At 50.9% G+C, this 22,385-nt stretch overlaps 1 protein-coding gene across 2 annotated transcripts in view; it reads right to left on the reverse strand.

Annotated features, from left to right (window-relative positions):
• Nucleotides 1–11,257: 11,257 nt before the first annotated feature.
• The window catches only part of LOC131819907 (S-adenosyl-L-methionine-dependent tRNA 4-demethylwyosine synthase TYW1-like), a 201,359-nt gene continuing 190,231 nt past the window's right edge, over nt 11,258–22,385 (reverse strand). For both annotated transcript variants that reach the window (XM_059155321.1, XM_059155322.1), the window contains one exon: nt 11,258–12,376. In XM_059155321.1, the coding sequence (XP_059011304.1) occupies nt 12,155–12,376 (222 nt within the window). In that variant the 3' untranslated portion in view covers nt 11,258–12,154. The remainder of the gene's footprint in view (nt 12,377–22,385) is intronic.

A 22,385-nucleotide genomic window follows, 5' to 3' on the forward strand; every position in this document is an offset into this window, starting at 1 on the left:
TCCTTACTGGTTATGGGTCTGTTCAGGTTTTCTATTTCTTCCTGGTTCAGTTGTGGTAGTTTAAAAGTCTCTAGAAATGCATCCATTTCTTCCAGATTGTCAAATTTGTCAATCTAATATTTTTACCATTGTATGTTACAGACTTCTTTTCCCAGGCTGCTTTCAGGATTTTCTCTTTGTCACTAAGACTTGTAAATTTTACTATTAGGTGACGGGGTGTGGACCTATTCTTGTTGATTTTGAAGGGGGGTTCTCTGCGCCTCTTGGATTTTGATGCTTGTTCCCTTTGCCATATTGGGGAAATTCTCTCCAATAATTCTCTACAGTATACCTTCTGCTCCCCTCTCTCTTTCTTCTTCTTCTGGAATCCCAATTATTCTAATGTTGTTTCGTCTTATGGTGTCACTTATCTTTCGAATTCTCCCCTCGTGGTCCAGTAGCTGTTTGTCCCTCTTTTGCTCAGCTTCTTTATTCTCTGTCATTTGGTCTTCTATATCACTAATTCTTTCTTCTGCCTCATTTATTCTAGCAGTGAGAACCTCCATTTTTTATTGCACCTCATTAATAGCTTTTTTAATTTCAACTTGGTTAGATTTTAGTTCTTTTGTTTCTCCAGAAAGGGCTTTTATCTCTCCTGAGAGGGTTTCTCTAATATCTTCCATGACTTTTTCGAGCCCAGCTAGAACCTTGAGAATCATCATTCTGAACTCTAGATCTGACATATTACCAAGGTCTGTATTGACTAGGTCCCTAGCCTTTGGTATTGCCTCTTTTTCTTTTTTTGGTGGTGAATTTTTCTGTCTTGTCATTTTGTCCAGATAGGAGTATATGAAGGAGCAAGTAAAATACTAAAAGGGTGTCAAAGACCTCAGGAAAATATGCTTTAACCAAATCAGAAGAGATCCCAAATCATGGGGGGGAGAAAGGGAATGAAAAGAGGTTCAGAAAAAAAAAAAAAAAGAAAAATTAAAAAAAGAAAACAAATAAAGAAAAATATAAAAAAGAAAAAAATATATATATTAGATAAGCTAGTTAAAAATGTTAAAAAAGAAAGGGGTAAAAGTTAAAAAAAATTTAGCAGAAGAAGAAAAAAAATTGAAAAAAAAAAAAACCACAAATTAACTGCAAGACTAATGAATCACAGGGAAAAAGCCATGAGTTCCGTGCTTTGCTTTCTCCTCCTCTGGAATTCTGCTGCTCTCCTTGGTATTGAAACTGCACTCCTTGGTAGGTGAACTTGGTCTCGGCTGGATTTCTTGTTGATCTTCTGGGGGAGGGGCCTGGTGTAGTGATTCTCAAGTGTCTTTGCCCCAGGCGGAATCGCACCGCCCTTACCAGGGGCCAGGCTGAGTAATCCACTCGGGTTCGCTTTCGGGAGCTTTTGTTCCCTGAGCGCTTTCCGTAGACTTCCGGAGGACAGGAATACAAATGGCGGCCTCCTGGTTTCCGGCCCGGAGGAGCCGAGAGCCCAGGGCCGCACTCCTCAGTGCGCCCTCAGAGAACCGCGCCCAGTCACTCCCGTCTGCCTGACCTCCGGCCGCGCTCCGAGCTCACCCAGCCTGCGACCGGCTCAAGGTACGCGCGAGCTGCGAGCTCACTGTCGGCTCTGTCTCTGTCGCCGGCTTCCCCGCTCTAATACCCGCAAGCTCTGCGACACTCAGACACCCCAATCCTTCTGTGACCCTGCGGGACCTGAGGCCATGCTGACCCTGGTTTAGCCTCTGGAGCGATGTCCCTCAGCGGAACAGACTTTTAAAAGTCCCGATTTTGTGCACCGTTGCTCCGCCGCTTTCCGGGAGCCGGCCCCTCCCCCCGGGGTCTAGCTTCCCGTCGCTTTGGATTCACGTCTCCGCCGGTCCTACCTTTCAGAAAGTGGTTGTTATTCTGTTTCTAGAATTGCTGTTCTTCTTCTCTTTGCTCTCCCGTTGGATTTGCAGGTGTTTGCAGTCTCTAGATAAGCTATCTAGCTGATCTCCTGCTGCCTGAAGTAGTCTAAGCTGCTACTTCTCTGCCATCTTGACTCCTCTGTATTTTATTTAGTTTTTAAAGATTTTATTTATTGGGCCACGGGATGCCTTGGTCAGTTAAGCACCTGCCTTTGGCTCAGGTCCTGATGCTTCTCTCACTCCCTCTGCCTGCTGCTCCCCTGCTCGGGCACGAGCTCTCTCTCTCTCTTAATTAATTTACTTAATTATTTTTGGAGAGAGAGTGTGAGAGAGAGAGTGTGGGTGGAGGGGGCCGAGGGAGGGGGACAGAGACTCTCCAGCGGACTCCCTGCTGAGCGGGGAGTGGGAATCTCACGAGCCCAAGGTCATGACCTGAGCCAAAGCCAAATCAGACGCTGGGTGGACTGAGCCCCCCACGGGCCCCTGAATCTGCCTCTCTGCATGCAGCCCGGGGACTGGCGGCTTCCAGGCCCGGTGAGCTGTGAGAATGCTCACTGGTAGAGCTGCATCCGGCCGGCGACTCTGCTTCTGTGCCGGGCAGCCAGCCGGGGAGCGCGGTCTTGCCGATGGCCGCGGTGCTGTACTCCTCCGTGTGAACAAGGTCTTTCCCCGCCTAGCACTCGCCTAGAGAAATGAAGAGACTAAACCACCTCAAACTCGAAAGTTATTAAAATACGGCCTGTGTTTTGTTTCCAACCATCAGTTACTTCAAGTCGGTACAAAGTGGACAAAGACGTTCTGTGGCTTGAACATAAACCCAGAGGCGGGAGCACGTGTGGCCCTGCCCCTCTGCTCTGGAGGCATCACCTGCTCCCCAAAGGCCCCGTGGAGAAACGGGAACAAGGGCGCTCTGCCCCCAAGGTGGTCGCTCGCTCCGAGGTCCGGCCCAGGGCTGGGAATCCGCAGAGATGCTGAAAAGCTCTGGGCTTCGTCGCTTTCGGGGGGAAAACAACCAAGGCAAACGTGTACTTTGCCCAGCAGTGATGTCGTCTGAATCCGGGTAATCACAGCAACAAGGTCAAAAGTGGAGGTTTAGAAACCGGGTAGGAGCTGGCGGGGGTTGAGGCGTGGGTGGGCAGGAGTGGCACAAGCCGTGGCCGGAGCCGAGTTTGCAGAGCCTCAGGCCGCTCCGTGGGACAGGGGAGGCGCGGGAGAGAGCAGAGCTAGAGCACGGGCGGCCCCCGCGTGTCAGGCTGAGGGGTCTGGACGTGCCTGTGGCTTGAAGGAGCCATAGACGAGTTTAGGTGGAGGGACGTGGATTCTAGAACCTTCAAGGTAAGTGTTCTAGAACCTTCTCTTGGGCAGCCTGTCTGGCGGCTGCACAGAAGGAGGGGATGGAATTTGAGGTGAGGCACGGAGCTGCGGTCCTGACCGGTGCCCATCAATTAGAGCTCAAGTCTGGACGGCGTGGTCATGCACAGGCCTGGTATACAGGTGGAGCTCAGTGATCAGCCACTGTTATAAATTCTGTGATTACGCTCCACCAGCACCGTTTGCAAACTGATGGCCCAACAGACCACCATGTGCTTCCGTGGCCTGTCCACGGCCGTGCCTCTCCCTCCAGGCTGACCTTCCAGCTCTCACCTCCGGTTTCTGCCGGGCTCAGGCGGCCTCGCTTCCTGTACTGAACCCCAAGCCCATCCCGGCGCGGGGAGCGGAAGCGAACTGGGCTACAGCAGGAGCGCGGATTTCTAGTCACAGGGATAGTCCGGTCGGAACACGTCGGAGCGAGCGGAGTCCCAGTGTCCCAGGGACCTTGGGGCCTTCCCACGGGAGCTCACATTCCGTGAGACTCAGTAGGTGACAAGGCTTCCAAGGCCACATGCTGTGGGGCTGCAGACGTCACCCCCGTCCCCTGATTAGCCCAGATGTGCCTGAATATACCAGAAGGACTCCCCCGGCCGCTCTGTGCGCCCTCACTTACCCCTTGGCTGGTGAGACTTGCTAACCCCCTTCTGAGCCACGGTGCCTGGTCCAGGGCCAGCCCGGGCAGGGTGGAGGATGCTGGGTCTTCCTTGTAGGAGAGGGGAGGGGGGCCCAAGTTGTTGGAAAGAACATCTCGACCTTTCAACAGACGGAGTTATTTTATCCCACTTCCCTGGAGCCGCTGATCCGAGGATACATTTAATTAGCTTCCTCAATTAGCAGGAGGGGGAAGGCGTTATCTGGGCTTCACCGCGTCCTGATAAGTGTTCCCGAAGCCGGGAGCAGGGCCTGCAGGGTGATGGCTCCCGCGGATCGCCCCGTCTCACTCCCAGCACGTCGCAAGCATCGGGCCTTCACAAGGTCCGAGGCCCCCACGGGTTTTTCTTTTGCTCCCACGTCGCGACCAGCATCCCCGAAATCCGGGAGAAGAAACCTGACGTCCCGGGGTCCTTGCACAAGGGGTGATCGTCTCCGTCCAGGAAACGCAGCGGGTTCACGGCCTGGCTCCGGGCGTCCTCAGAACCGAGGCATGAATCCACGGCTCGATCCCGCTGCAGGAAGAGAGATGGTGAATGACAAAGCGCTACCGTCCGGGCGCCGGCGACACTGGTCCCCGCTGACCTGTATCAAGTCACTTGTGCCGGGAAGAGCTCGGCAATTTGTGTTCCAGTAAAAAGGGAGAGAAGCCGCTGGCGCCGGGAAACAGGAAGAAGGTGAGATCATCTCCCGCCGACAAACACGCTGTTCTGAACATACACTGAACGCGACCGTCGGAGGGTTTGGATCTCAAGGTCGTATTTAAGGAAAACGCTTAGCGGTTTACCCCACGAAGAAGTAGAAAATACGTTTTCCCAAACCCTCCACTGTGTTATTCTGTTAAAATCACATACTCAGTCGTGCGTGGCTTCAGGGGATTCTTGTGTCATTCAGACGACCGGGACCTTGTGTTCGGGGTGTCAGACGTCACACTGTGTCGTGAGCTTCTCGCCGTCAGAAGCCCCTCGGAACCTCCCCCTCGGGGCCCGCACGGCCCGCACGGCAGTGACCGGACGTGATGACCCCGTCCGAAGGGCGTTGTCGGTGATGCCCCTTGGCCGCTGCTCCCTGGCCTGCCCACGGTCAGCCAGTGTCGTCCTGAGCACCCCCAGCCCCGGGTGTCTGCGCCTCCCCCTGCCGGTCTGTCCCCTGCCCCCCCCACGGAAGGACCCCTCACCGTCCCCCCATCACCCGCCGGACCTCCGTGAGGGCCCTTCCCTTCTCGTGTCGACTCTGCGCTGACCTCGGCTCTCCTGGAGGCCTCGGGTACAAGCTACGATGACGACTTGCACATGCCCCCCCCCCCGCCCCCCAGGACTATGCCTGACGCCGCCTCCGCCCTCCCCAGGCCAGTGTTGGGAGACGAAACCTGGCAGGAGACGGGAAGGCGTCCGGGCCTGCGAGATGCTCCGGGGGCCGCCGGCCCGTCGGGCTCACTGCGGAGCGGCAGCGCGGGCGCGGGGCAGGTTCTAGAAGGGGGAGCAGGGAAGCGTAAGCACGAGAGAGAGGGTCGTTCCAGGCAAGACCAGCTTCCCTCACGGGGACGTGCAGGGCAGCGCGCGGGAGGCCACGACCGCCTCTTCCTCGGGGGATGGAGAAGCCCGTGACGGCGGCTCCCGGTGTCAACCAGCGGTTCCCGACGGAGCCGGGAAGATCCGCGTTTCTGGGGAGGCCGGGCCGCAGCTGGGTGAGGGTTAAACCCTGGTTTGGTGACTTGGCCTGGCCCCGTTCGGGGCCCGCGGTTTTCTTTTCAACAACAGCCCCGGCCACGCAGCCACAAACGACCCAGGACGTTCCCCGGCCCCCGGCCAGGATCACGGCCCTAATGACGCTGTCACCCAGCCCGTCGGCCGGAGACTCGGGGGTCGCCCTGGGTATTTCCTCCCTCCGCCGCACCCCACACCCCGAACCAACCAATCTGTGGCCAAGCCCTGTCACCTCCCGGGGTCTTGTCCCAACCTCTCCATGGCCCTCCCTCCCCGCCACCAGGGGCCGCGTGGAGGGGCGAGCCCTGCACGGAGGCCACAGCCCAGGGATCCCCACCAGCCCCTGTCCCCGCAGGGCTCTGCCAGCTGGTCCGCACCCCGCGGCTGGAGCGCTTGCTAAAATGCAGATGTGGTCACTTCGTTCCTTTGTGTAACGGCTCTTAGGGCCGGGCCTGGCCTACATCTCCCCGAGTCACGCCCCACTGTTTCCTGAGTGTCGTGGCCTCTCCCGCAAACTCCCAAACCTCCAGGCACCTTGGCCGTCCTGTGGCTACTCGGACCGTGACCCTCTGCGACCCACAGCCCTCGCCGGTGCGTAGTGCTCTACCGCAGTGTCCCGCCCCCCAGTGGGACCTCTGTCCACGGACACACTCAGATCCGGACCGGCCCCTCCACAGCACGCGCCGCAGGCCCACGACGGACATTTATTGTCTGAGTCTCTGCCTTTGACCCTGTCAGCGTCGAAGGGGAGAGCTCATCCCCCTCCTCCTCTCTAACTGGCCGACATCCGCGACCCCCCGGCCGCTGGAGCACAGTCAGGGCTCACTGAGCGTTCGCCAGAGGAATGAGACACCCGCCAGCACGGTGTGATGCAACTGGCGTCCTTTCAAGGACCAGTAAATGCAGCCTATTTTACGTTTAGGTTTCCCAGGTTTTGCTATTATAGAATGCTCTATAAACACCTTTAAACATAAAACGATTTTTCTCTTCAAATCTGGTTTTCAAAAATAAAAGCTTTGTGATATACTGCCGAACTGCTTTTGCAATACCCGTATTCTGCCTTAATAGGTTATGGGCATTTTGCTAATTTGATTTTTTTAAAAATGAGCTTTTCTTTGCGGAAAGTGAACAGTTGTTCTGTTCTGTTCATAGTTCGTAGTCGGTTGTTCGTAGCTCTGTTTCCTCATCAGTGACAATTCATGTTCTGTAGCCCCTGTTTATTTAACTGGTCAAGTCGTAACATCTGTTTAAGGTTTTATTTATTCATTTCAGAGCGGGGGGGGTGGAGAGCCAGCGTGAGTGGGAGGGAAGCAGGAGAGGGAGAGGCGGACGCCCCGCTGAGCAGGGAGCCCCCATGTGGGACTTGATCCCGGGACCCCGGGATCAGGATCCGAGCCGAAGGCAGACATTTAACAAACTGAGCCAAGTCTTAACATGTTTTAAATGAAATGATGAGATTTTAGCATTCGGGGTAGGTCAGTCCTATTTTATGCAAACTGTTTTTCCCAGTTTGTCTTTCCAGTTTTTGTGATGTTTGATATTATTAGATACTTGAACATATTCTGTAAAGGTTTTGGCCTTTTGAAACTTTGTGAGTTCTTACATTGTTTTTACTTCTGCAAGTTGTTCCGAAAGTGTGTGCTTCCTTAGTGTCCGTATCACCACGAACGTGTTAGGAAACACGCTGCTCTCCACCGCACACCTACTGTATCAGGAACGTGGGGTGTGACCCGAATCGGTGTTTCAACAAGCCCTCCAAGTGACTCTCCTGCAGGAGAAAGTTTGGGAGCCCTGGTCAAGAAGGGCCTTTTTCAACTAAGGTTTCTTTGGAGCTTTTTGTTTCATTTAAGTCTGCGTAGTATTTAGTATAAAGAACAGAACTGAATTATTTTTCTTCCAACTTCCCATTGATCTATGATGCTTCTCTTATGCTATATTGGCTTTAATACACATTCAGGGTTCGCTTTTTTTACAGCTTTATTGATATATATTGATATATGCACGTATCAAAAAATTCACCCCTGTAAAATGTATAGTAAATACTCAGTATTTACCCAAAGAAAATGCAAACACTAATTTGTAAAGATCTGTAGACCCAATGTGTATTGTAGCTTTATCTACAACAGCCAAGGTAATGGAAGCAACCCAAGCATCCATCAGCAGAAGAATGGATAAAGATGGGGTGGGGAGAGATGCCTCGGGCTATGGACAGCCATACACAGGACGAGATCTTGCCTTTTGCAACAACATGGAAGGAACTAGAAGGTATTATGCTGAGTGAGCTAAGCCAGAGACAAATACCACATGACCTCATTCGTACGTGGAATCAAAAAGAAAATGAATCAACAAAAAGCCGAGTCAGACGGAGAAATGGGGCAGATGGAAGGGGAGGGGGATACGGGCTTCTGGCTCCGGATGAGTGAGTCACCGGCGTAAGCCCCACAGTGCGGGAGCGCGACCCGGGTCTGTGGGGCGGCCTTGTGGGGCGGCAGCCGGAGCCTGCAGGGAGCGGCGCCCAGGGTGCTGTTGTCCGCGGCGCGGACGTCTGTAGTCACTGCAGCGTTCTAGGAAGAGAGAATGATAACTGTGTCATAATTCAGCATTATAAAAATGTCCTTTATCATACCCAGTAACAATTTTTTTTTTTTTTTTTTTTTTTTTTTGCCTTAAAGTCTGGTTTTTTGATGTTAGTGATGAAGTTCTAGAGTAGATGAGGTTCGCTGGGGTGAGGTCTGGAGCCGATGACCCAGAAAGAATTATCGAGGCATCTTTGGTGCGAAACGAAGGTTTTTTAAAGCCCCAACAGGACCGGTGGGCGGGAGGAGCTGCCGCCCGGGGGCTGTGAGGGGCAGCAGGTTCCGTCCCGCGGAGCTGGGGGAAGGCGAGGAAAGGGAGGTTTCAGCAGAACTTTCATAAGTGCAAGAGGACCTACAAGATAGGGATGCCAGCGGCCTAGCCGTTGCCAAGGTCGCTTTGCCCTCTAGCAAGGTATGGAGATGGGTGGGGGATGCCTGAAGAATGTCGCGTGGGTCCCGCCCAACAGTGGGGGCGGCGCGGGGTCAGCCCCTGCTTTGCCCTCAGCCGCCTTCGCTCTGCTCGGTAGCACAGCCGCTGTAGCTCTCTGGCTTCTTGCTCCCACCATACATCTTTTTCCATCGTTTTCAGTCTCTGAATCTAAAGTGAATTTTTTTTGAAGATTTTATGTATTTGAGAGAGCAGGAGAGTGAGCACGAGCGAATGCGCACGAGGGGGCGGGAGGCGAGATGGGGAGCAGGGAGCGACGCGGGCTCGATCCCAGGACCCTGGGGTCATGACCTGAGCCGAAGGCAGCGGCTCCACCCACGAGCCACCCAGGCGCCCCTAAAGTAGGTTTCTTATAGCTAGCATACAATTTTTGGTTTAAAAAAAAGCCATTTTGCCATTTCTCTTTTAATTGGAGGCATTTAATCCATTTACGTGATATGCTTACCTACAGGCAGGATGGATGCTTGACAGCTCTGCGTTTGAATGTCTTAGGTCTTTGTTTTTTATGCCTCTCTCTGCCTTCGTGTTAAACAGACGCTCTCCAGGACCCGTTTAAGTTCCCTTGCTTCCTGTGATACTGTGATTTATAATAAATACTTGGTCTTTGTCCCTCTTCCTGACACAGAGCTCCTAAAACCCCTGGAATTTCCTAAGTGCTGAGAACAGAAAAGGCATCTTTTGTTATGTTAATAAAAAACCAGGCGTTTTTGGAAAAACCCCGGGGCAGCCTTCGGATGGGGGCTGGCTGCCTGGGGAACCAACTGGGTGATTAGAGGGTTGGGACTTTAATCCACCCCCAGAACCTCTGGGGAGGGAGTTCCATCCCAAAGGCCAATGACTTAAGTCCATCGTGCGGACAAAATAAAGCCTCTGCGGAAACTCAAGAAACCAGGGTTCTGAGAGCTTCGGGGTTGGTGAACACTGAGTGGCGTTTCAGAGAAGGCGCGGGAAGTCTGGACCCGTTCCCCGTTCCCTTGCCCTGTTCTTGAGTTAAATCCTTTTACAACTAACCAGTAACCTAGTAAGTAAAACATGCCTCCGAGTCCCGCGAGCTGCTCCAGCAAACGAGGCAAACCCAAGGAGAGGATTTGAAAACCACGATTTATAGCTCTGTCCGAAGCCTTAGCCAACGCGGGCTGGCGACGGGCATCCGAGGGGAGAGAGGCAGCCTTGTGGGGCTGAGCCCTTAACCCGTGTGATCTCACCTGACTTCTGCATAGACAGAGTCAGGATCTAATTGTGGGACATGGGCTTGGTGCGGCGGGAAAAGCCCGCACAGAGGAATCGGGGAGACCAGGTTGTAAAGATTCATTATCTTAGGGGCTGCCCTTGGGATTACGATTAACATCTCAACTTGAAACGATCTACTTTGCATTCCTACTAACTCGATCTCTTCCGCGGGCAGTCAGGGTTCCCTCCAACAAGCCCAGGTCCTCGATACCCCGCGGCGCTATCCCTGTCCTGGAATACTTGCTTTACAACAGGAGTTACCAAAATACGGTGGTGCGGTCTTTCACAAACCTGTGTAGGCACTTTTCCTGGTGTTCCTTCCTTCCCGTGGATTTGAGTTCGTGCCCAGGGTGCTCTTCCTCAGAGCCTAAAGGACTCCCACAGTGTTCCCGTGGGCCAGGTCTGCAGGTGAATTCTCTCTTTTGGTTTACCTGGAAATGTCTTGATGTCTCCTTTATTTCCGAAGGAGGATTTAGACAAAGGATGGTTGGTTGAAAGCCTTCTCTTCTGGGCCTCTGAAGACACCACCCCACTATCTTTTGGCCTCTATGGTTTCTGATGAGAAGTCAACAGTTAATTTTATTGATTTGTCTCTTAACCGATGATTTTCAATTCATTGTGAAGGTCTGGTTAAACGTCAACATTTTTTTTAAAAGATTTTATTTATTTGTTTGACAGAGATCACAAGTAGGCAGAGAGGCAGGCAGAGAGAGGAGGAAGCAGGCTCCCTGCTGAGCAGAGAGCCCGATGCGGGACTCCATCCCAGGACCCTGAGATCATGACCTGAGCCGAAGGCAGAGGCTTAACCCATTGACCCACCCAAGCGCCCTAAATGTCAAAATTCTAAAATAGATGGATTTTAGTCACTTTGCCTATACTTTCTTTGTTTGAGAGGGAAAATGCGTTCGCAAAGGTCCTTACCGTGGTTGAAAAAGAGGCTGAGGATGGTCCAAAGCCCTGCATGCTGCGCCGCTGGCCTCCCGCTCAGCCCCAGCACTTGCTTTTCTAACACTTCATCTACTTTCTGTTCACTGGACGTTAACCCACCTGGGTTTCAGTGAGATCTTGCCTCAGTGGCCTGCACCAGTCCTGTCTCGTCTGTCTCCTAAGTCACCGGAACAGGAGACCACACCTGAGCGTGGAGGTGCGTTCGAGAAGGATGCAGGTTTCTGGGATGCTCTGCCACCGGCCCCTGCCACATCGCTCAGGTATGAATCCCGAGCCTGGTTTTCTGAGTGAGGAGGCAGGTTGCGTCATCTGGGAATTTCACTTCGGCAGAAAACAGAGGGTTTACAACCACTGCTGACACGTAAAGAAGAGGTCAACTCTGCTAGGGTTTCGGACCACGGGACTGGAAGCATCTTTAAATAAACACTCAAGAGGAAAGTCTAGTCTTTAGAAAAGATTTTATTAATTCAATTTTTAGGATAGAGAATTTTTCAAAATAATTATGATATTTTAAAAAACTATTCAGAATTTAATGATGTTTTCAATTAGAAAAATCTTGAACCCTAAAAGCAGACTGTGTACAGCGGAAGCGACAAGAGGGAGAAGAGGGTGGGACCAGCTCTGTGGGGCAGGATGGGGCTTAAACACTGACTTTTTAAACCAAAGCAAACCGCACCCGGTCTCAAAGCCTGTCTAGGGACTCACTCCTCCAGGGCACCACAGGGCACGCCCCCCGAGGGAGCAGCTCAGAGGCCCACGGGGCCCTCACTCCTGAGGCCATCTGATCTGCACGAGGAGGGGAGGCGTTGGGACTTTTAGATCCACTCGATGTCATAAAGGGCTGGTACGAGGCAAAAATTTAATGTAATCTGTGCAGTATTAAAAAGTCTAGAATTACGGCAATTTGAGTGACTCGCGGGAGGCGTTACTCCAGATACAGAGGGGCGGGCGGCCTGGGAGGGAGCAGGTCCACTTACCTCGGGAGGAACAGGCCATAAAGGCGCACAGCCCAGGAGGGGAAGAGGAACACATACCCATTCCCTACAACAGCCCAGGACCGCCTTCCGGCTTCCTACAAGTTATAATTCAAAGCCACCAGTTTCACTCTAAGGACCGTGTGCTTGCCCTGCAACGGTCCTCTGGGGAGTCAGGTCAGGAGAGGGCCTGAGCTCCGCAAAGCAATGCCGGGGCTGCTGCCTCCCCAACCCCGGATGCGACTCGCGTCCCCAAGCGCCTTACAGCCTCCTCTGCGTGAGACCGATCTCGGGCAATGTGTCCTTGGAAAAATCACGGTGGGGGGTGGAGGGAGAACCCTCGGGGCCCCACAGCCAGATAATCTCAACATCCGGAAATGTCCTTTGACTTGTTCTTTCTCTGATATCTCGTGTCCTTGGGATCAAAGCCTCTTTCGCGGGCACCAAACACGGCCCAGCGCGGGGTTCTGGCCATGTAGTCCTGTGCGCCGAAGGTGGCCGAGCCCCCGCTGTGTTCGTACTCCCGCACCAGCTCCTGGAAGCGGTCGTAATCGATCCACGTCCACCACTCGCTGCCGACCTTAAACTGCAAAGGAAAAGCAGTCGGGTCAGAAGGAAAAACATCCCTTAAAAAATAATCACAATAAATATTTTAAAAATTCAAAAATAAGCCTGAATTTCTCTTCTCCCTATCACGTGAAAGAAAATGCTTTCACACTCAGATACGGGTCCGTATCAGAGCAGAGCATGGCAGTCGGCGCAGTTTCTGCCCCCCAGGGCTGCCGCTGTGCTGCGCCAGGAAGACCCTGGTGCTGAGGACAGAACTCGCCCTGGAACCGCACGTCAAGTTCATCCTCAGCCGCGTCACTGAAAGAAGATTAATTAAATGGTTTTGGCTTTATCATGTGTTAATGGATGAGCTAATTTCTAATTCCTGCTGTTGCCACTTTTTATTTGCGATGAATTTTCTTGGTTGTGTCAGCAGCACCTAGTGAGCCCCGTTTTATTATTAAACGTTGCCGGAGTTATTAGGGAAGCTTTAATCAATGACTTCTAATTCTGAAACGCTGACTAAATGCTCGAACTGGCCTGTTTAACCTAACATGAATACAATACCTCGTTAGTGGAAGGCTCGTTAAGAATTTCAATTCACTAAAGGGAATAATCCAATTTGGACTCTTTTAAGAAAATTGCTTCTCAAAAGTCATTGTCGAATAATGACCAGGGATGAAGAAAACAGAAAACAAGTCGAGGGAGCTCCGAAGGAATCAGGCTTCGGACTCAGAGCCTCTGTTCTGGACCTCGTGTGTGAATACAGAACACCTAGTGCCCGATTTATGACCAGAAAACTCGTTCTGGAAGCTGCTGTTCTACAAACCCTGATTATGAACCAAGTGAAGTAACAATTTCGTGCTCTAGCCGAGAAAACCTGGAGCATGGAGAGCTTCTTGGATTCGGAATATTAAAATATGCTGAATTTCAATGACATCTGATTTTTCTTACCCACCAGCTGAGAGGCTTCTAGTGCAAAAAAAGCACCAAATAAATGTCAAAGTTTAGTCTGTCTACGAGTCACGAGAAATTATCTTCTGATAAGACCGTCCTCTGAGATGTGCCCCGGGGCCTCCACGAACTCCGCACCCGGTGATAACGAAATCCGGTCCTCCCCGCCGCTCTCCCTCCGGGGACAGGCCGCTCTCTGTCCTCCGCTGCCACCGACGCAACCGGCCGGCCCTGGTGCGGAGCACCGGACTCCAGAGGGAAGGGGGGCCGCCCCCCGCCCAGACCCCTCACCCCCGAACGCCGGCCGGTGCCGCGACTCCCCGGGAGCAGCATCTCTGTGGTCCCGACACAGGCCTGGGACTCGGGCCCTTGCTCCCGCGACCCGCCACCGCGCCCCGGCTGCTGGGTCTCCCGAGGCCCCGTCTGGCCACCCCCACCTCCTGCAGACTCGGAGCCCCGTGACCGGGAGCCTCCAGCGGAAACACCGAACCTCGGTTCGAGGCTCTCCACGAGCCGACCCGCTCCCTCGGGACTCCTGTCCTACGCCCTCCATCTACGGACGCCTCCGGCGACTCACGGCCCCTCACACACGCCCTCTGCTCGGGGAAGTCGTCCCGAATCCCTCAGACGGCGATGGGTCACCCGCGCGGGACCTCAGTCCCCAGCCCTTGGCCAACGGCGACCTCGAACTGCTTCTGTAGGGACCTCCCCAGCCCCCACACCCGACACTACTGCTGTCGCCTCTGCCCGTAGCTGACTCATTTAGGAATTCATGCCGGCACTGCGGGGACACGGGGCCCAGCCCGTCCCCTCACGTCTAACGAATCCGGAAGGCCACACGGGGAAGAAAACTTCCACCCCCACTACCCACACCTCGAGGATGCGACGCTGCTGCTGCGGGCGCCGTGGGGCAGAGTGTGGTTTTCGCAGTGCGGCCACGAGAGGCGGCGCCGCGCTCACACCTCACTGCAGCCGGGTGCCGCTCCGGCTGCCGCAGGCATAGACGTGGTCACTCCCGTGTGTGACGGTAAATGACAGCGGCCACCTCCTCCTCCCGCCTGAGACACTTACGGAGTGTTAACGGTGGCCTTGGCCCAGTCACAGACATTTAAAAAATAATTATAATCTGACGTGGTGTGTTCAGCGAGTCAGGTTATACGAGTGCAGAGGAAGATGTGCTAAGTCACTCCCATGCCCCCAGGAGTTGGCCCTACTAGAAAGGGCTTCCTAGGGGCCCTCTGCTGTGCTCGCGGGTGAGACGGATAACCGAATTCTCATCCCATGCCTCTCCCTGCGGACTTTGGATCTCTAGGTCCCTTTCTGGATTCCCAAGGCTGACGCTGCAGGGTCCGTCCTCCTGGTCTTCGTTCTCCCTCAAACTCCAACAAGCATCACGTGCCACGGGTATTCCAGCAGGGACAAAAAGACTAGCCTAAACTACAGCTGCAGACTTCAAATCTTTTTTCACCCCAACTCACAACAAATACATTTTGTATCTCAGTCTAGTACGTGTACACACACACACACACACACACACACACACACACGTATGTTCTGGAAACACAACTTTCACAAACCAATGGCAATGATTTCATTTAAAAAAAAAAGAAGAAGAAGAAGAAAGTCACTTGCGGTAGGCGGCTAGGTTCCCTGACCCCTGATGCGGTGACGATCTGGTCCCCTCTGCCCGTGGGATTCGGAGGACGCCGGCTGTGCAGACACAACAACCGCAGGCTAACGTCTGACCACGGATTGCTAACCTCTAAGAAAAGCGGGTGTATTAGCTGTTCGGTATCTACCGTAACCGGATACCACAGACTGGGTGGCTGACACGGCAGATACTACTTTTCCAACAGTCCGGAGGCTGGAAGTTGAAGACGAAGCTCCCGGCACAAGCTGTGGCTTCACCGGTTCCCTTCTTAGTGTGTGTGTGGGGGTGTCTCTTCTTAGGAGGACACGACCCCACCAGATCAGGGCTCCACCTTTATGACCTTCATTGAACCTTAATTATCTCCTGAGAGCCCTTGTCTTAAGTACACACCCCCTGGGGGGTTAGGCCTTCAGCATGTGAGTTCTGAACGGACCCAAATACTCAGTCTAGAACGGTGGGTGACTCTCAACTTCACAGCAAGCCACCAGACTCCTAAGACAAAATGAATCTATTTATGCCCCCTCCGAAGATAATCAGAATAATGTTAAATAACAACTCAGAAAAAGTCAAACTGTTTCCGGAAAAAGGCGGAAGCTGAAAGGGCGCGCGCTGACGTGCGGGTAGAGAGACGCGCTGAAAGACAGGGATGCACAGACGAGAGTAAAACCCCAAATCACAAAATCCGAGGTTCAGGATGCCGAGACGGGAGGTCACCCTGCTTCGGGAGCGCCTCAAACCCAACAGTAAGGGAAGAGGCAACTCTATGCAGAATTACAGATACACTCAGAAGCTCAAACACACACACAAGCGCAATGAGGTATGGATAAAGCTGGCCCTGGCTGAAAGAGCGGGCTCCGCGGCCCTGCAGGGCAGGCGGGCGGGTGCTACGGGTCCCATCGTCCACAACAAACGGCAGCTACCGGGGGTCTTGTCTCATTATTTTCTCTTTCACAGAGGGAAAATGTCACTGAACAGAATAATGGCAAATAGATTCTTTATTACTTTCGTGTCTAAAAAGAGTCTATCCAAGATGACAGATTAAACACATGCCTGTGCTTCACTTCTTGATATCCTATGAGAGTGACACCGAAGGTGTATCTGCAAGACACATAAACCTGTAAACGCAAAGAGATGAGGAGAGGACAAAACAGTATCAAACTTTTAGAAGCTGCATGGATGACGGATAGGCGGTCACTGGCTTAGCAGACCCGGGGCACTGCATCTTAATCCAGCAAACAGAAAAATCCTGGATTCCACCTGACTTATGCCTCAGAATTCCCCACAGGCCTGGGAGTTGGTGGCACAGTCACCTCGGGAAGTAGGGGCAGAAGAAGTGCCAACTTCAACCCACACCCTCAAAAAAGCCCCAAAGACAGGTCTATATTCTATGTAAGAAACTGTTGGAATCCCAAGTTCACTCCATACCCAAGTTCCCTCCATACCCTGCATATCCATGCAGCTGAGCAGCTGCCCAACCACCCTCCCCAGCAGAAGACAGGAGGCTTATTCTCATAAGACAGTAAGAGGGAAAACCCATGGACTATGGGGTAGCAGGTAGAATTGAGAACAGGACTATCATATCAGAAACGAGAGTTCAGAACAGCCCTGTTCCCTGCCTGCTTTCCCACCCCCGATGGTCATGTAGCCTGGGGAAAAAAGGTGACCCTTCTGGCCAGCCCAAGAGGACTGACTGAAAAATACTATTTGGGTTTTCCCAAGGCAATGACTCAGCTAGATTTCTCTAAGATGAAGTCAAGCCCAGTCCATACACTTAGGACTTTCAATACGTTTTTTAGTTTCCCACTTAAATATGAGCAGAGAACTAACAAGAGAACTAAAGCCAAAGGAAAAAAGTAACAGAGGAAACAGAGCATAGGCAAGGAGAAAACAGCAGACTAAACAAGATAAAAACCCAAACAACTGAACTGAAACAGTTGTCCTCAGAAAAATGAGACAATACTGTATCTGCAAAAAAGTTACTATACAAAAGAGCACTCAAGGACTGAAAAGAACCTTAGACTTTAAAACTATAGAAGCAAAGATGAGAGATTTCACAGTAAAGTAAAGAAAAAAAAAATTAAGAGAATTTCCTAGAATGTAGATTAAAAAGAAAACAGGAGAGAAGTTACTAAAAAAATACATAATAAAGGACTTGCCCAAGTGACCTAACTTTAACACCAGTTTTTGAAAGAAAGGAGAAAAAACAGCAAGAAGAAATCCTCAGTGAAATAATCCTGGAAAAACATTTTATGAAGTGTAGGCCCTGAGTTTCCAGATTAAAGGGGTAGACTTAGGATAAGAACAGTCACACTGCCTGAGGCACATCTCAGTGAAATTTCAAAACAAGGGGGACAAAAGGAGATCCTAGCAAGGGCAATGTGGCCACACACAAAGGATTCAGGATCAGAATGCCTGTCGGGTCTCAAAAACCACATGGAAAGCTCAGTGGCGCTGAGGCACAGGGCCCAGAGCGCGACAGAGAATTCCATACCCAGCTGAACTATCAATCAAGTGTGTAAGGAGAATAAGAACATTTTTAGGAATTTAAGTTCTCAATAAATTGGACCTTCCACACAACCCTTCTCAGGACTCTTCTGGAGGATATTTCGCCTGAATGAGACAGGATCCCCAAAATAAGACACCCCACACAGGGGAGACCTCAAGGAAGGCCCAGTATGGCAGCTGTGTATCCAAAGCAGGTAGGCCAGAAAGTGCCTCCGGGGAGACTCTCGACATCACTCGGCATCAGGGAAATACAAATCAAAACCACATTGCGATTACCACCTCCCACCAGTCAGAATGGCTACAATTAACAAGTCAGCAAACGAAAGATCTTGGCGAGCATGTGGAGAAAGGGGAACCCTCCTACACTGTTGGTGGGAATGCAAGCTGGTGCAGCCACTCTGGACAACAGTAGGGAGGTTCCTCAAAAAGCTGAAAATAGATATGACCAAGCGATTGCACTGCTGGGTATTATCCCCAAAGATAAAAATGTAGTGATCCGAAGGGGCACATGCACCCCAATGTTTACAGCAGTGGCTTCCACAATAGCAAAACCATGGAAAGATCCCAGCTGTCCGTGGACAGATGAATGGGATGAAGAGGAGGTGGTACACACACACAAACACACACACACACACACACACACACACACACACACACACAGAGGAATATTACACAGCCATCAAAAAATGAAAGCTTGCCATTTACAATGACATACATAGAACAAGAGGGTATTATGCTGAGTGAAATAAGCCAATCGGAGAAAGACAATTATCATATGATCTCAATAATGTGGATTCTGAGAAGCAAAACAGAGGACCGTCAGGGAACAGAGGAAAAACAAAACAGGACAAAACCGGAGAGGGAGACAAACCGTAAGAGACTCAATCATAGGAAACAAACAGGGCTGCTGGAGGGGAGGGGAGTGGCGGAATGGGGTACCTGGGTGATGGACAGTAAGGAGGACATGTGATGTAATGAGCACTGGGTGTTATGTAAGACTGATGAATCACAGACCTGTACCTCTGAAACCAATAACGTATGCTAATTTAATATTAACTATTTTATTATTTATTTAATATAAACTATTTTAATTGAATTAAAATAGTTTAAAATTTTTAAAAAATAAATAAATAGATGAACATGACAGAGAACCCAACCCACCTGAGAGGAGATACAGGTGGCAGAGAATTTGAGAGTTCACTTAGCTAAAGAATACAGAAATCTAGACAAAGAAAAAAACAAGTAAATATTAACTCTAAGGAAACCAGAAGGCACGCTGGAAACAAACGGCAAACATAGACGACTGCACTGCCCCACAGTGAACAGTGTCCGTCCGGTCCTGTAGCGCGTAGAACTGCGGTGGACGCACAGGGAAGGTGGGGAGCAAGCGCAGGGAAAGCCTCATCTCATCTTCCATCGTATGAAGAGACAATGAGAAAAAAACAGTGAACAGCAGCAACATTAAGCATGTTATTTAGAGACGTAAAGACAAATACCAAAATAATCACCCCAAATTTGAAGGTGGTCGTTGCTTGAGAGGAGAAGGAGCTATGTTTGAGGAAAATACAAGGAACTGCTGATTTTTGTAATGAACTTTGACTTTTTAAACTGTCTCTGTAGAATTCTGATAAAACTAAAAAGCAAAATTTCAAGTAGTGACGACCAAGCTCTCAATGCCAAGGAAGAGCATTGACAACCGAACCACCAACACGGTGGGGAGGAAAGGGGAGGCCTGCAGGGCGTCGGCAGTGGCCACCAATTATGCAGCGTCCTACTGAGCACGCGGCACTACGTCTGGTTCTCTGGCTTGTGTAACCCCCTTAAACAAAACTCATGTGGTTGGACTCTCATCTTTAATACAAGGGCAAAACTCCAAGAAGGCCAAGTAACAAATATGCCAAGGTCCTATCCTCTGTGTGGAAGAGCCAAGATTCCAGCCTGTGGGTGTTCAAGCCCTGTGGTCGTTACGCTGTCACACACAGTTAGCTGTCAAGCCGGAAAAACGAAAGAACTCGTAATCACCAGGGTGTCTCTCAAATAGCTTGGAGGGCAAAGAGATTTTTCTCACCCCTGGATCTACTTAAGTGTAATATTCCTAAGTTAACCCCCTTTGCTTAACGGGTCTGAAAGCTACAGGAGATAATTCGTGTGCTCCAAGTTCTTTATGTGCCTCAACCTTCCTCAACATAAAGCGTGCATGGCGAGCACCGTGCGGAGAAGCTGTCCACTACTTCTCTACCCACGTACAGCCCAGCAAACTGCTCCAAGGCAAATACGGGGACATGAAAGACTTAACATGCGGACCTCGAGCGTTAGCCGGCTCTGCCCTTGAGCGTTCTGTGTTACGTACAGAGCTTTCGTCCCTTCTGGCAAAATAATAATTAAAACAATACAAGTGCCACAGGGAGAGCCATTCCTCCCATTATCTTAACGGCTCCCGATAGCACGGGCGGTCTAGGCGAGCTCACGTCTTCTGATTTCTGTAGGTGAAGAACTGACTTCCCACTAGTCTCAACAGTGTCGTCCATATACAGACGTCAGTGCGGAGTATCCAAAGCCACGTCAAACTCAAAATGCCACAAACAAAAATTCTTACCATTTGGCCTGTCCATCTTGTGCATCAACCATGCTGTGCCGAAGTTATACCAGCTCCTAAATGATAAATACTGTGTATCTTCTGGAAAGGCATCTAATCATACCCAGCCAAGAGTACAGGAAATCCTGCATCTGAGCCAAAAAGAACAAATCAAGAGCTACTGATCAATATCACCAGTGGTGACAGTTTGTGCAAATATCCCTGCACATGATACTGTGGTATTCTCTGCTGAAAAGTCAAATGATCAGCACCTTAGGGAAGACCCTTTACAGAGTCCCGTTACAGGCAAGGCACTAGTCTAGCTGCCCCGTACCTGTCACTTTCTTTAGCCGTCACAGTAACCCTGGAAACAGAGCTACCCTCTTCTTCAGATAAGAAACATGAGAAACGGGGAGTCTCAGATTTGAAAATAGATCTACTACTTCACAGTTCAGGAGCTCCCAAGCCCACCTTCACTTCTGTTGCCAATCGTAAATTCGGGGGTTCCCAAGACCATCTTCAGTTTGACAAAACCACTAGGAGGACCCACAGAATCCAATGAAAGCTGTTATAGTCTAGTATGGCTCATGATCGCATAAGGACACAGATCAAAATCAGCCGAGGGAAGAGCTACATGGGGCAGACTTCAGGAGAGCTTCATTCGTGGAGTTGCCAGTCGTCCTCTGGAAGAGTGGTCGGAGCTCATCTCAGCCATCAGTGGCATGCAAGAGGTGGCACGGAGTGTTGCCAGCCTAGGAAGCTCACCCAAACCTCGATGTCCAGAGTTCGTTGTTGTTGTTTTCTAAAGGGGAGGTGGGCACCCGGGGGGCTCAGTGGGTTAAGCTCTGCCTTCAGCTCAGGTCATGATCTCAGGATCCTGGGATCGAGCCCTGTATCGGGCTCTGTGCTCAGTGGGGAGCCTACTTCCCCCTCTCTTTCTGCCTGCCTCTCTGCCTACTTGTGATCTCTTTCTGTCAAATAAATAAATAAAATCTTAAAACAAGGCGGGGCAGGTGGGTGGAGGGGCAGAGGATGAGGGAGAGAGAATTTAAGCAGCTCCACACCCAGCACAGAGCCCTAAGTGGAGCTCCATCTCAACAATGAGATCATGACCTGAGCCAAAATCGAGACTGGGATGCTCACGCAACTAAGCCATCCAGACACCCTAATGTCCAGAGTTTTGTCTGGGACTTGGGTCACCTAGACATAGTTGACTGTGGCATGGCTGGCGCAAGTTGCAAGTTGCCAGCTCTTGCAAAGGTCAATCAAATAAATACTGTGTACTCTAAAGCCCTATACTAATTTACTTGCTTGGTGTAGACCATCAGGTGTGGTCCAACGCCCCCCAGTAAACAAAGACACTCTCCACAGGCAGGACGTTCCAAAAGCTTGGGAATCACCTCCTAGAAGCTGAGGGAAAAATTATGCCTTTTCTTTGGGTAAAACTGCAATCAAAACTCAAAGTCCACATAGAATGGACAAAGTAGAATAATACAAAAAAAAAAAAAAAGAAACCAAACAAAAGAGATTCATACATTTCATTTGAATTTTCACACTCTTGAGATGTTACGACCGTAGAGTCAGTCACTTCCCAAGTCTGCTCCCCCAGACATAGTTAATACTTACAAACCAAACTCTGGAAAGTACCGGTTAGAGGATGGAAGAGGGGCTGCCAGGCCTTCCCGTAACTCAGAAGTAGATGTGAACTGGGAAGGAGTAGAGGAAATCCCAGGGTAGTTGGAGGGAGAAGTAATTTCGGAACACACACACACACACACACACACACACACACACACACAGAGTGCTATGGTAGTACCTGAATCTCCCAGACACATGAATCTTGTTCTTGACTACCGTAGCTACGATGGTGTTGCTCTTTTGGGGAAAGGAGGCAGAGATCACACAGACCAGGGAATCTGACGGCCTGCGACAGTGGAACGCCGAGCAGAGTCGCTCCTTTTTCTGAGGAACCACATTCAGAAGCAAAACTACAATACCCTTGAATTCCAGATATACATCCAAGTGCAGTTAAAAAGTTTTTAAATCTGGAAACTCAGTTTCTGGAATTTCAAGCTTCCTCTATAATTTTGTTGGAGTTGAGCTAAGTCCTCTTAGCAATGTCACCAGAGTCACCAAAATGCCAATTTTCTCTGACATTTTTCCAAAAGTAATTACTGGAAGCAAGCAGGCCTCTGATAAGCACGAGTTCCACACGTATCACAGAAGGTAATATGTTCTGTCATTGGCTTTTGTTAGGAGGACACTGCATAAGCCCTGAATGGAGACAGACAGTTCCTTCCTACTCCAAGAAAGGAGGGCTCAGGAAAGTGACAGGCCTTCCTTCCCTCCCTCTACAGACTG

Source organism: Mustela lutreola, chromosome 17, assembly GCF_030435805.1.
Source record: "Mustela lutreola isolate mMusLut2 chromosome 17, mMusLut2.pri, whole genome shotgun sequence".
In the NCBI taxonomy this organism is placed as follows: Eukaryota; Metazoa; Chordata; class Mammalia; order Carnivora; family Mustelidae; genus Mustela; species Mustela lutreola.